The sequence below is a fragment of the Monomorium pharaonis genome, chromosome 5 (assembly GCF_013373865.1).
Source record: "Monomorium pharaonis isolate MP-MQ-018 chromosome 5, ASM1337386v2, whole genome shotgun sequence".
In the NCBI taxonomy this organism is placed as follows: Eukaryota; Metazoa; Arthropoda; class Insecta; order Hymenoptera; family Formicidae; genus Monomorium; species Monomorium pharaonis.
Genome location: NC_050471.1, coordinates 4,856,228 through 4,868,982, shown reverse-complemented (window position 1 = coordinate 4,868,982; position 12,755 = coordinate 4,856,228). Strand labels below are relative to the sequence as shown.

General features: G+C 37.7%; 1 protein-coding gene across 6 annotated transcripts in view; it reads right to left on the bottom strand.

Moving 5' to 3' along the window:
* The window catches only part of LOC105833822 (PDZ and LIM domain protein Zasp), a 35,170-nt gene that overhangs the window by 13,476 nt on the left and 8,939 nt on the right, over window positions 1-12,755 (bottom strand). For 5 of the 6 annotated variants that reach the window (XM_028192813.2, XM_028192810.2, XM_028192811.2 and 2 more), the window contains exons 2-8: window positions 5,227-5,378; window positions 4,718-4,889; window positions 4,457-4,593; window positions 4,064-4,164; window positions 2,659-2,917; window positions 665-850; window positions 336-435 (exon numbers count right to left, since the gene is read on the bottom strand). In XM_028192813.2, the coding sequence (XP_028048614.1) occupies window positions 336-435; window positions 665-850; window positions 2,659-2,917; window positions 4,064-4,164; window positions 4,457-4,593; window positions 4,718-4,889; window positions 5,227-5,378 (1,107 nt within the window). Of the gene's footprint in view, window positions 1-335; window positions 436-664; window positions 851-2,658; window positions 2,918-3,364; window positions 3,528-4,063; window positions 4,165-4,456; window positions 4,594-4,717; window positions 4,890-5,226; window positions 5,379-12,755 lie in introns of all 6 variants that reach the window. The other variant, XM_028192812.2, reaches the window with a different exon arrangement.

Genomic DNA, 12,755 nt, shown 5'->3' with positions numbered 1-12,755 from the left:
TTTAATTACTAAAATTATTCTCAAATTTTTTAATCTCTTAAACAAAAAGTGCCACGTTACACGGCTATTGTTTTCGCCGCTCGATTGGAGAGAAAAACCGTTAACGCGCGAGAAATTTCGCCGCGACCTTCGCTCGATTGTCCAATCCAAATCAAATTCGCGATCGTAAGAAACTCCATGAAATCACGCGCGAGTGAGTGCAGCAAAGCCACACGCTCAATGCAAAATACTCGCTTCATAAGCCATGCCAAAACAGGCAAGAAAATGCGTGCGCGAAAAAGTCTGCCCGTGGCCATGCCTCGTAAAGAGAGTCAAATTATGATGCAGCAACTCACGGAGAATGGCTGAGGCGACGATCCGTGATTGCTGAGGGGTGGCGATAAAGGTGCACTCGCCAATGCCGCGCTAATGGTACTAGCTGGTGCTTTGCCACCTCTGTCGAATCGCAAAGGACACATCTTGTCAATTATATTTGCATTCAAATATCGTCTCAACTTACTCGTTTACTCATACACTTATCCTTATTTTATTTTTATGTTCTATATATTTATTATATTGGTATCTTTATCTTTTTAAAATAAAATTATATATTACACTTGTAAAGAGAGAGAGAGAGACTGTAACATGTAAATTGGAAACAAGTATTACGTGTCGTATAACTTACGGTGGTATAGTAATAGGTACAAGACCAGCCGGAGCATTTTGCCTGGCGACGAGTTTTGCGTGAATATCGCAGTATAATTTATTGTTGATATTGTAATAACCGACATTCTTCAAGGATGTGCCGCAGGTCGAGCACTTGAAACATTCCACGTGGAGGTTCTTTTCCTTGATTCTGACGAAGACACCCCTGGAGAAGAATAAGTAGGTTAATATAACGCGATTATTTTGCATCTCAGTACGGTAATTGATTTTCTTTAAAGTGACAACAATAAACGGCGAGATAACGGCGCGTCGGATGTGCCACGAGTTTTAAACTTTATTGCTATTCACTTCAAAATAAGAGAAAAAGACAGGAAACTCGATACCTCGACGAAGGAGGCCGGGAATATCTATTATTTATATTATATGATCTCCGTGAGAATTATATTTGAATGAGGGGAACGAGTAAAGCTACAAAAAATGTGCTTAGAGTTGATTTTTGTAGGAGAATGAAAATCTTAAAAAATATAACGCTGTAAAAAATAACTGTAAAAATAATGTAGCATAATATGACTGTATTCATGATAATGTTTTTTCTGTTTCTTTATAATCAAGATCACAATCTGTTCTTTAGGAAAAAATTCACATACTTATTTTAACATAATTTTTTTAAATGCTTGCAAAAATAATAAAATAAAGGATTAAATAACTTCAAATGTCTTCGTCAGTTGGAAAATCGTTTTCCTTGTGTAAAAAGTGTATTTTCCATCGTTTGTTCAACGTAGAAAAAAAAAGAGATAGAAAAGTATCGCAAAAAGATTTTGGTTTACAAAAAATAACGACAAAAATAAAAATCCACAAAAATATTCACAACATCGAAAGCGGTTTTTTTTTTACGTTACTGTCAGTTATACGGTGTGCTATAAATGCGCGAAAGGTGCTATTAAGAGTGTAAAGAGTATAAAGATAGGGCTGCGTTCAAGCTGCGAGCGAATAAGAAATTTTCGTCTCGTTCAGATACGACTTCCAGTAGGTTGTAAGCTGTAAGCTCGAATAATCACGTATGATTAAAATTTATCCAGAGATAAATAACGGTGCAAACAAAAATGCACAATGATCAAAGTGTTGCTTCGCTTTTCTTGGAGAAGCGGTATTGACGAAAAGAGGCGACAGAGAAAGGCGTGCTCCGAACGCATCCAGAAGATGAACGTGCACTTCTCTTATCATGTTGATTTTTTATAAATTAAGTTTCTGTAAATTGTACAATTATTACGGGAATTTGCAAGTTATAACATAATTTTAGTATTTATTGTGCAGTCTGTTGTCCGATAACGTAATTCTGAATATTTTTATAATTTGTATGCAATGAAAAGAGAAAGAGATATGTACACGTTCTCTTTGAATTGGAATCTTCAAGATGATACTAGCATACGACAATCGAGCAACTCAGAGCAACGGCATCGTTTTCGGGAATTTTTGACGGTCGTATGAGGCACGTCAATCGCCAACTGCGAACGATTAGATTACGACCTATAATTTATTAAACTGTAATAAGTGATTTTCTACTATATTACACATATCACTGATATTCTAAACAGACTAATATTAAAATACATTAATTGTAAAATTAAAATGTATTAACTCAAAAAATTATCTTATTAATCCCAGTTGCATTTTTTTCAATGGTATTCAATTTTTCAATCAATGGTATTAGATTTTAATTGAACTCAATAAATTTATTAATAATAATTAGTTTTATTTGTTTGTTAAATAATTTTTGAAGATTTATATAATAAACTCATCTTTATATAATTAAAAAGAAACAAGACCAAAGTCAATACAGATGATCTTCAATTACTTTGCGATTGATAGACTAAAAATCTAGGTCCTTAATAAGTTTTGTCGCGTCGTATCGCTCGTCGCGAGTGCGTACACCTCAACAACGCCAAAACGAAACCCGCCGCGGCCGTCTCGTGCACAAGAGGGTGGCAAGAGTCTTGCTCGTTAAATAGTTACACGATCACTCGGTCGCAGTTGTTACAAACGACCGCGCCCGGCGTCGATGAGTCCGACCCGGCGGAAGATTCCTGCTTTTGCGGTTGCGCTTCTCGATTCCTCCCGTACGATTCGTCCATCCATACAAAGTGCCTGCTATCGGCAGGTGCGCTACCGCTACCGCCCATAGCATGAAACAGAGGCGTAGGTGATCTCGGTGAAGTGGCCCTCCCGCCAACCGCGTGGCTCACCGAAGAGTAATACTCTGTCCTTGAAGGAACTACGACATGGAAGTAGAGAAAAAGCGCTGTGACAACCGGGCACCATCGGGAAGGTGTTGGATCAGAATACGAACTGCTCGACGAAGCCCCCCTCGGCGATCGCGTTTCGCCAGTCCATGCGAATTTCTGCATTCTCAGATCAAAATTCGATAAATCCAACAGAAACCTTCATATTTTAATAAATATATATATAATTAGAATAAAGTTGACGTAAATGTTAAATACACCGATGTAAATCTCACAAATCTGTGTCTCATCGTAAAGTTCCAATCTGAGAAATCGAAATTCGCACGACTTCTAGTACGTCCCATACGCAAATGGGAAGCGGTTGTCATCGTGGAATACGATCGCAATGTGTCGACGCTACCTCCTCTCGCCGCAGTTTAGCCTCTGAAAATAAGAAGAGACGCGCCGGGTCGCGTCCGGCGCGAGTCACGTAAACTTACACGATGAGCCTTTCGCACTCGGCACAAATGTTCTGTCCTGGTGGTAGGCTTGCTTGCGGCGACGAAGGCGTCTGCGGCTTCGTTTCCGGCGCCTGGACGGGCCTCAGTCCTGTCAGGGCGGGCGAGGATGGCGTTATCACGCCGCTCACGACACTTGGCTCCGCTATTTCGTAAACAAGTTATCGTATCGGCATGCAACAGGTTGGCCAATTCTGACCCGGCCGATCAGTTGCCGAAGAACGCATCGATTTATCAGACCGTTAAAATTGCATAAATTTTATAAATAGAATGATTTGTAAATGGTTTACCCTGTATATATATATTTTTTTCTTTAATGTAAATATTTTATAAAGACACAGAATGCAATTCGAGAGGTTGCAGTAGTGATACACGATAAATAATAAATTACTTGATTTACAAAGATAAAATTAACATTAAAAATTGATATACCAAAATTTTTAAGGAATTAATATTTTGAAGAATGAAAAAAGTCATTCTCAACATTATGAACCAATGATTTTAACAAGTGATTAAAGAGACGCGAATAAATTTAAATTTCATGCGATATACGTTCTTCAGCAATCTCGTATAGTTTTTGTGTACATATACGTATAATAAGAATAATTATATATGCTAATATTAATAACTTTTAATAGTTGATTTCTTCAGAAATGATCGTGTCAAATGTATGTTACTAACCGGGTTCTGGAGTCCTTGGTTCTTTATCCGCTTCTTGGACCATTTTGAAAACCTCGCTGTTCTCAGCATTATAGTTCTTCTCATTCTTTTTAAAATTCACCCTGTAACATACACATTTATGAACAAATCGTTTTCACGAATCTTTTTGAAATTAATTAATCGGTAACATTTGTTGACGGTACTAACTGATAAATCAGGTGATTTCTGATATCGTAAAATCTATTTCTTTGTGTGAAATCTTTCAGTATTTAATTAATAGATACTCAAAAATTTTATAAATCATATAATAATTTTAATTGTGCAATTTCAATTCTTAACCGATTTCCAAGAGCAAGTAATTAATCCCGCCACCGACTATTTTTCTCTTCCCTATATCCGGTTTCGCGATTTTACCCAAGGACACCTCCGGCAAGGACCTCCGCTTGAGCGGACAGTGTCTCCGCGATTGTCTCCTCGCTGTAGATCCCCACGGGGCTGTTGTACTGTTTGTTCACGATGGATTTAATTTGACCGTCGCTGGTGCCGTTCAGCTGAAAATTATTACGTTCCGCTTTTAAGAGAAAAATAAGTAACTAATTGCCTTTCCGTGTTTTTCTTGCGGAATCAACGCAACAGACGTGTACGGGCAGACACGGATTAACGATCGATACTAACGAATGGCTTAGGGCTGAAATTGTGTCCGGTGCCAATGAGGGGTCCGTCCTGTTTTTTCGCCGCCAAAGAGGTCTTTGTTACTGGCGTGATATTACCCGTGGACGCGGTGTGCACCGGAGACGGTAGATTTGCGGTTGTGGGTGTCACATGCGGTTTCCAGGTGCTGCCGCCTCTGTAACGATAATTTATCGTCCGTTAAAAGACGGCGGTAAGCTTTGAATTAAACATTAATCGCAGTTTTTTAACCAAGTCATTTCTATTGCGAACCGAACGTGAAGAATTAGATGATTTTATGTAAATAGAGTTTCTTTTTATTTGAGAATCTTAAATTTTATAATAATCAGTGTATTCATTATGTAATATTTTCTTATTAATGCAGTCGATAAAGTCTTCGATGTTTGACGTAGTTGTCGTAATTTGACGTAAAATAATCCGAGATCATTAAAGTGGTGTATTTTTAAATATTGAATCATTCGTTTATCAAGTTTTGTTATGCTTAGCGGTCTCACCTTTGGACAGTTATTTCGAAATTATTTCCGGCCTTGACTATGACATCCTGCGCGTCCTTGTGCCTCAAATTATACATGTCGGTGGTGTTGACTTTGATAACCGCATCGCCAGCTTTAAGACCGGCAGCTTCCGCCGGGGAACCACTATTAACCTGAAATCAAAGCAGATTTATGTCAAGGAAAATCGTGATATAGTTTACAAATCATCATTGTTACATTGTTTCTTTTGATTACAAATATTATTTATATATTAGGTAAATGTATAGTAATGATTTGATTACACTAAAAAAAAGAGCCTGATCACAGCTGTAACTTTTGAAACTCTCATCTCGAATCTCCGATCTATTTTTACGAGACACGTCGCCGAGTCAGAATTCTCCTCTTTTCTCCAGAGTCCAGACTCCAGAGCCACTATATTTAAGTGCACACGCATCATTACACCTCAAATGTCGGACACTGTGCATCCATTCACGTTAGGGATGTTGTCGTCAGGGGGCGGGGAGAAGCGTTGACAAAAAGGAGACGGGGTGAAGAACGATGAGGGAAAACAGAAGTACCCAAATTAAAAGATCAAGCGGTTCTTTTTGCGAACGATCTTTCATCGGCGTTCTTATCGAGCGTACTAATTACTCGACCCGATGCCGATGATGAGGGTAAAATTAACAAAGACCTTCTGTGCGCTCGGCTAGTGTAAGCGGAAATACAAAAACTAGCGAGTAACTTATGTGAACTAATTGAATATATTACTGAAAAAGATTAAACATTATCTAATCTGGACTTGTCTAATTAATTGGGTGTTTTATGCAAATGATACAGTTTTGATATGGGTAAGAAACCGAAAACAAATAATGCAACTTTTCAATTGAATATAAAAGAAATATATATTTCAGGAACATAAAAACTATGCCAACTAAAATGATAATCAAATTCAATTGTCTTGTTCAAAGAATTAAAATGCATCGTCTTACTTTTACAAATTGCCTACTGATTTCGCAGAATTACGTTCAACGCAATAAATTAATTTATAAAAGATTAATTTAATCACTGAACGAGATAGACGGATTATTTTTTGTCATATGCAACGGATACAATAATCGAGATGATGCACGCGAGCGATTCATTATCATATTACGATTGTAATTTTTCGATATTCTGGCAGATCGGAAATAATTAATGGGCATTGACCCAATATTGTAGACGATTGCGCGAGCTCTTTCTCTCTACAAATATATCTCATAATATATTATCGTTATTTTTATTGCGAGTCGCGCGACGAGAGCAGCCGCTTCTCGTAAAACATCCAGACGGAATAGATCTTATTTCGTTCGTCTCCTTCTCGAAAAGTGGGTCGTTTCATAAGCATTCGAAGATATGATGCGATATATATATTTTGCATTCTATAAATCGCAAATGTGGCCATTTTTTTATGAAGAACGGAGATAATTACGTCAGCGAATTTTCATTGTTGCTTATTCGCGAAATCGTGTATTGTTATATTCAAAGCTATTACTTTGGCGAACAGTTTAATAAATGCTAGGAAGAGCTGCGATCATAAAAGTGCACCCTTGCATAATTTATCGGAGGCACTATATGTGGTTCTTAAAGAACAAGATCAAATTTACGATCAAGAATACACATATATGATTAACTACACTTTTTTTAAATTAAAATAAAGAAAATGCAAGAACGAGTATCGCAGATATGTGAACAATATTAAAAAATAAATATTTTAAAGAATAAATAGAATAAATATTTAGATATTACTTCTATTTGTTAGAGCGTCGTATTCTAATGTCGTACACAGAAAGTGTTGCTTTAATCTTCGTCGCGCGTGTTTTGAAAGTTATTGAGAGAGCTTTTACGTTCTCACTTAGTGAGAACTAAATTTCTCTGTTGAATGGGAGAAAGTTGAGGGGCCTATAATCATAAAAACGCCAAACTTTTAAGATTACACCAGTCTCTTTATACACGCTACGGTTGAAAATCTCTCGTTTTACTTTCCCGAATTTTCACCAATTAAAAAATCTCATTAAAATTAAAATTTCTCTCAGATTTCCTTGAGATTAGATTCTCTTGAAAATTGCTATTCAATCTCGTGATTTCCGCTCTTTTCGACACTCGCGCAGAACGTCACCCCAGCGTGAAATCAGAGCAGTGAGCTTGAGAGAGCAGTTTGATCTACGCTTGTAGTTGCCGCAAATAGAAGCTCGCAAGCTTGCGTCATCGCTTTCTGTGTGGTCGTAATGCCTAGTTTTACTGTTCGGCCTCGTCTTCGATTCCGATAAACTCCAACAGATTAGAGTATGACTTCAGAATGATCTTCACGGTTAGATTTTTACGATCATACGATATATGTAAGTTCTTCGTTTGACGAGTGTTTTATTGAAACAAGGCGAATATGGTTCAATCGAAAACAATTTTATGTCGTTTAAGGTTCATAAATAATGAAAAATTAGTCTTTTAGTATACATGATAATTCTCATTAATGATAATTATTACAAATTAATTGTGATTATTATTATTATTGTTATGAATTGTAATTTATAAAGGTAATAAATCAGCATGAATTGAATATAAAAAGTCTGGAGATCTGTTCTTCATTAATGCACTAGACCGCACTAGAATTTCCCTTCTTGCTTTCGCCAAATTTTAAACATATATCAATTTCACTTTAAACAGAGGGAGTGCACACTAATTCAGTTATAAAAAAAACAGACCCGAAAGTGCGGCCAGAAAGTATGCTGCGCATTTCGCGCGTTGCTCATTTTCTGGCGACCGTATGTCTTTCGGCTGATGCGGCTAATGGTCCACCGATCTTCGCGGTGTCCCTGCGGTGTCCACGAAGACGTAGGGACGTAAGTCAGGGTTAAGCTGCCGGTGGGCAGGCCGCTTCTAAAAATAATCTTGGACTGGTCTAAAAATACGCTCTCCGAACACGTTACGGCCGTTACGTACGTACACTCGCAATCGCGAGTCGCAGCGGCGGCTCGAGAGGTAGAATGCATCAAGCCACATCAAAAGCTCGTCTCGGTGCATGCAACACGTCGTCCGCAGCCGCGATCGTTTCCATTCAGCGAGTAATTGCGGCGTCAATGCGAGAGTCGATGAATGAACGGAGCGGAGGAATGTCTTCGGACGTGCAACGATCGTTTCCGCGAAGCATAGGTCGTAAAGAATCGAAAGAAATTATTCGCGAATTTTCCCCTCTCCTTTGCATTTTAAGAATTAAAAGAAATTTTTTAAAATCTTTCTGTAAGTGTCTCTTGAATTTGTAACAGGACTTATGATTCGAGCTTGAGTGGGTAATTCATAACTTTAAAATACGATTTTTATTTATTTGTTTATTTTTGAAAAGAGAAATGTATCTTTGCAATGTATTTTTATTTTCATATCTTAACGTAACGGATCGAATTCACTTTCATACTTTTTTGCAATGCAATCTGCGTCTCAAATAGCAACGTGTCTGTATTATTGGTGACTTATTGGTTGCATCATAATATGTATTGCTACCAGAATTGCAACACTCCGCACACAGTCCGCATCTGTGAGCAAATCGATGTCATCGCGATATGACAACTTCGGGTAGCAATTTGCCAGCAGCTTGCCGGCAAATCGTCAACATCAAAGTTTGTGCTATTGCCGTTATATTGCCATAATAACTATAGTTATACAGAAACTATGCAGTACTACCACTTCCGACAAAGCGAGCGTAACTTTGATGCAACTATCTTGTTAGCAATACATATATTGTTGTCTGCGTGTTGCTTCAACTCGAAATTGTTGAAGACGAATGTACGACAGATTGTCAGCGTCATAAGTAATCGCGGATTTTTCTGAGACACGTTTTGTTATTTGGAATTCTACCGGCAAATCGAGAACAACAATCGAACAATTAAATCAAGTCGTAATCAATGCTATATGAATCCGATTTCGCGAATAAGTTCCCGGATGTCAGTTATTGCGTCCGAAACACCACCATCACATGTCCGCCTGTTAGAATTGCTCTAAAAATAACTGCCGAATATGCGCGGCGTGTGTATGTGTTCCTGTGTGTATAGGTAGATACACTTGTGTGTAGTGAAACTGAGAGGGAGAATACACCAAGGTGTACAAGGTATGCATTCCAATGGGCGGGTTATCAGAGACGGATCCATCCCACCTTCCCATGTTGGAATGCATCTGTTCTTTTTTCTCCGTCTCTCTCTCTCTTTCTCTCCCTCACTTTCTCAGTCTCGCTTAAGCTTAGGACGAGGACTCTTAAGGCTCGTTCATACGTGCAATACCCTCAAAAACGCCGCACCGACTTGGAAACGCATTCGTGCGAACCAGTTGCAATTTTATGCCGGCAAAACCGTGCAGAAACGCGAGACGCGTTTCACATTTTTCTGCACGCAGTGGTTTCCTTTGTCGATGAGAAATGCTGAAACGTACGCATAAATTTTCATAATCCACTTCTAAGCCACAATTAATATGAAGATATTTAATTTTAAAATTTAATGCCCTATTATTATTACACGTTTCAATTTTAGGGGTTGTTTTAACGATCTGTTATTTTGCAAAATTTTATTAATACAATAATATCCTGATTATTGGTACGGTATAAATGTTAAAGTATGAAATTTTTTCGATATTTTAATTATAAACATACAGTAAACTATAAAAATGTAGCTAAAACAATAGATGAAATGAAGCAAACGTGATCTTTTAATCTTTTAAATTGTAAATATTCCACAGAATTAGGCGAAAAGTGATATACAATTGAAAAATGTGTTTTACAATATTTTTTATTAAATATACAATATTTCTATATAATTTTATGCATTTATACATTTTTTTATATTTTTATAAAACGACATACACACTATAAGAATATAATACAAAAGAGATCAAATGAGTTTCGAATAATCTTTGTAACTGCTTGAATCATTTTGCTTTGATGAGATCGGGTGTATCGATGCGTCGATGACGAAATAAATATCGAAGAGAAACTAAGCTAAATGCCTCCTACTCTTGTACTAAGAGAAATAGACAGTAGCGTCAGACTAAAATTATCGGCACACGGTCGACCGCATACGCACACAGCTCTTATCTCTTTAAACAAACTACCCGTTACTATTATCGCCAAGTATAACAATATAACAATGGTCGAACGAATGTATACAATGCATGTATAATGCGCGAAAAATTAACAAAGCGCTAAATATCGATGACGTCAATCTATGCGATGAATAATTAAAGCAGATATTAAGTACAAACTTTTTTTTATTATTTTTATCTCGGGTTTAATTCTCGCATAGGGATGCATCGATACGAAAAGATCTGAAATTATTGTAAATGATCTCAGAATTATGATCATGTACGGCATACCAGGTGTCAAGAGACGAAAATGAGAAAACGGAGGTCAACGAGAGTGTGAAAGTAGAATTGATTCTCAGATGCGCGTATGAGTCGGCATGATGAAGGAGACAGTTGAAAGAAATCATAAAGGAATATACCGTCAGATTGCATTCGAAAACGCGTGATACTTGAGAATGATTCAGAAACCGATATCCATTGAAATAGAATTGATTTTATTTATTTAATTATCTTCTTGATTTCATTTTTTCCTTTAAATGTAATTAAATTTAACAAAATTTCCTATTTTTTTCTCTAAATTCAACTAAAAATTTTTTTTTAACGAGAAATACGTTTTTACTTGAAAAAATGCAACATGTCACAATTCCGAGGAGACGCGGAAACGTTTCCGCCGTTCAAGCTGAACGAATCCCGTTCGCGGTTGTTTCGCGAAGCGAAATCGGGATCGATCGGGTTTCGCAAACACGGCGTGAGTGTTTGTTTGCGCGTAAGCGCGGGTGAGTTACTCGATGGAAAAGAAAAATACTGAAAGCGCTTTCAGTCACTTTCTTAAGGCCCGTCGAGGTCCTTCGTCGGGGCATTTAAGCCAATATTTGTATTCGCCGCGGCGAAAGAAAAGAGAATGCGGACGCGAAGGTACGTTTCGGTGCCCGGATGAATCATTTCTGACGAATGAATCCTGATAACCTCAGGAATCCTCTCGTGTGATGAGCTCATGTCAAAAACCGTGAAAAATGACGAATGACGACGACTTGTCACGCGCGAGTTTAACATAAACTCAGCTCAGCATAAATGCGACGGTGATTTCATCCCGGTGATTGCACCGTCGTATGCGGACTTGGATATGAATTCTCCCGCTCATTATATATTCACCTAATTTTTCATATAATTTTTTATAAGCTTTTTTTTTTAAATTAAAAGCACGAAAGCGCCAAGCGGATTTTATCGGATTTTTCAAGAAGCGCTTGTATACCGAATAAAATATTCTATCGATTCGATGTTAGAATTGAAAAAAAAAAACAATTTTTATAAATACACACTATATAAAAATATAATTTGGCGTAATCAGCTTTTGGTTTTGCGTGGTGAAAGTTTAGTTTGTAAGATCAGACGTTGCCTTCGTGCAGCTTTGCAGTAATACTCGGAAAATCGAACAAATGTTTACGCGCGCGACGAAGATATACGGCGCCCGATACCACTGATCTGCGTTCTGGTTTTCTACGACGTGTGTGAATTCGCGAATATACGTATACATATATATATATATATATATATATATATATATATAGTTTAGCGCAGCAGTTGGACTATTCGCCGTCGTAATCGTGACACAACCGCCACGATGCGATGGGGGTGTCGCGTTACCAATGGATTCGCGAGGCGGTATGGTTACGACAAACAAACGGGAGAAGACTGATTTCTGCCCTGACTTTTGGCAAGCTTCCCACGACCGCCTCCTGCTATCTTCTCCTCATTCTCGAAATCGAATCGACATTTACGACAGCGGTGCACCGAAATCTCCGGCTTCGTCATCGAGATACAATTTCACTCGCCGAGTTTTTCGCCAGTCGCTTCTGTCAAAGACCGTAACTTCCTTTTTAAATTATATATATCATTCGATTTAGACAATTCGGTAATTAATTAAATATTTATTATCAAAATATCTGTTTAATTCTTAATAATATGCGCACGGTCACTAACAGTTGCCGTTGTTCGTAAACATATTGTTACGATAACAATTATGATAATAATTATATGAAGAAAAATTTATATAAAAAATTATTGTGCTAAACATTATTTACATTACTTATAATATAATTATCTAAAACTTTTTTTACGGTTTGTGGCTATTACCATACATAATTTTTTATGTAAATTTTGTCAATGTACCCATTTATCTTAGGTATTTGTTGGACAATGACCTTTTTCCGAAATTGCGACCGACCGGGATTTTTTCGGAGCTACACCTCGTTTCTCCCGCGGCCAATCGCACATCTCGTTGCTGCTGTTCGTGCGAAGAGAGTTCGCTACAGACGCATGAGAGGAAGCCCGGTCCATGGATATTAATAGAGGCTGAGGCCCGGTGGCGGACGCGCGCCACCGAGCTTACTCCCGTAGATATAAAAATATCGCTTTTATTTCTCACTGTGGCGTCTCGTCGAGTCACCAAGACT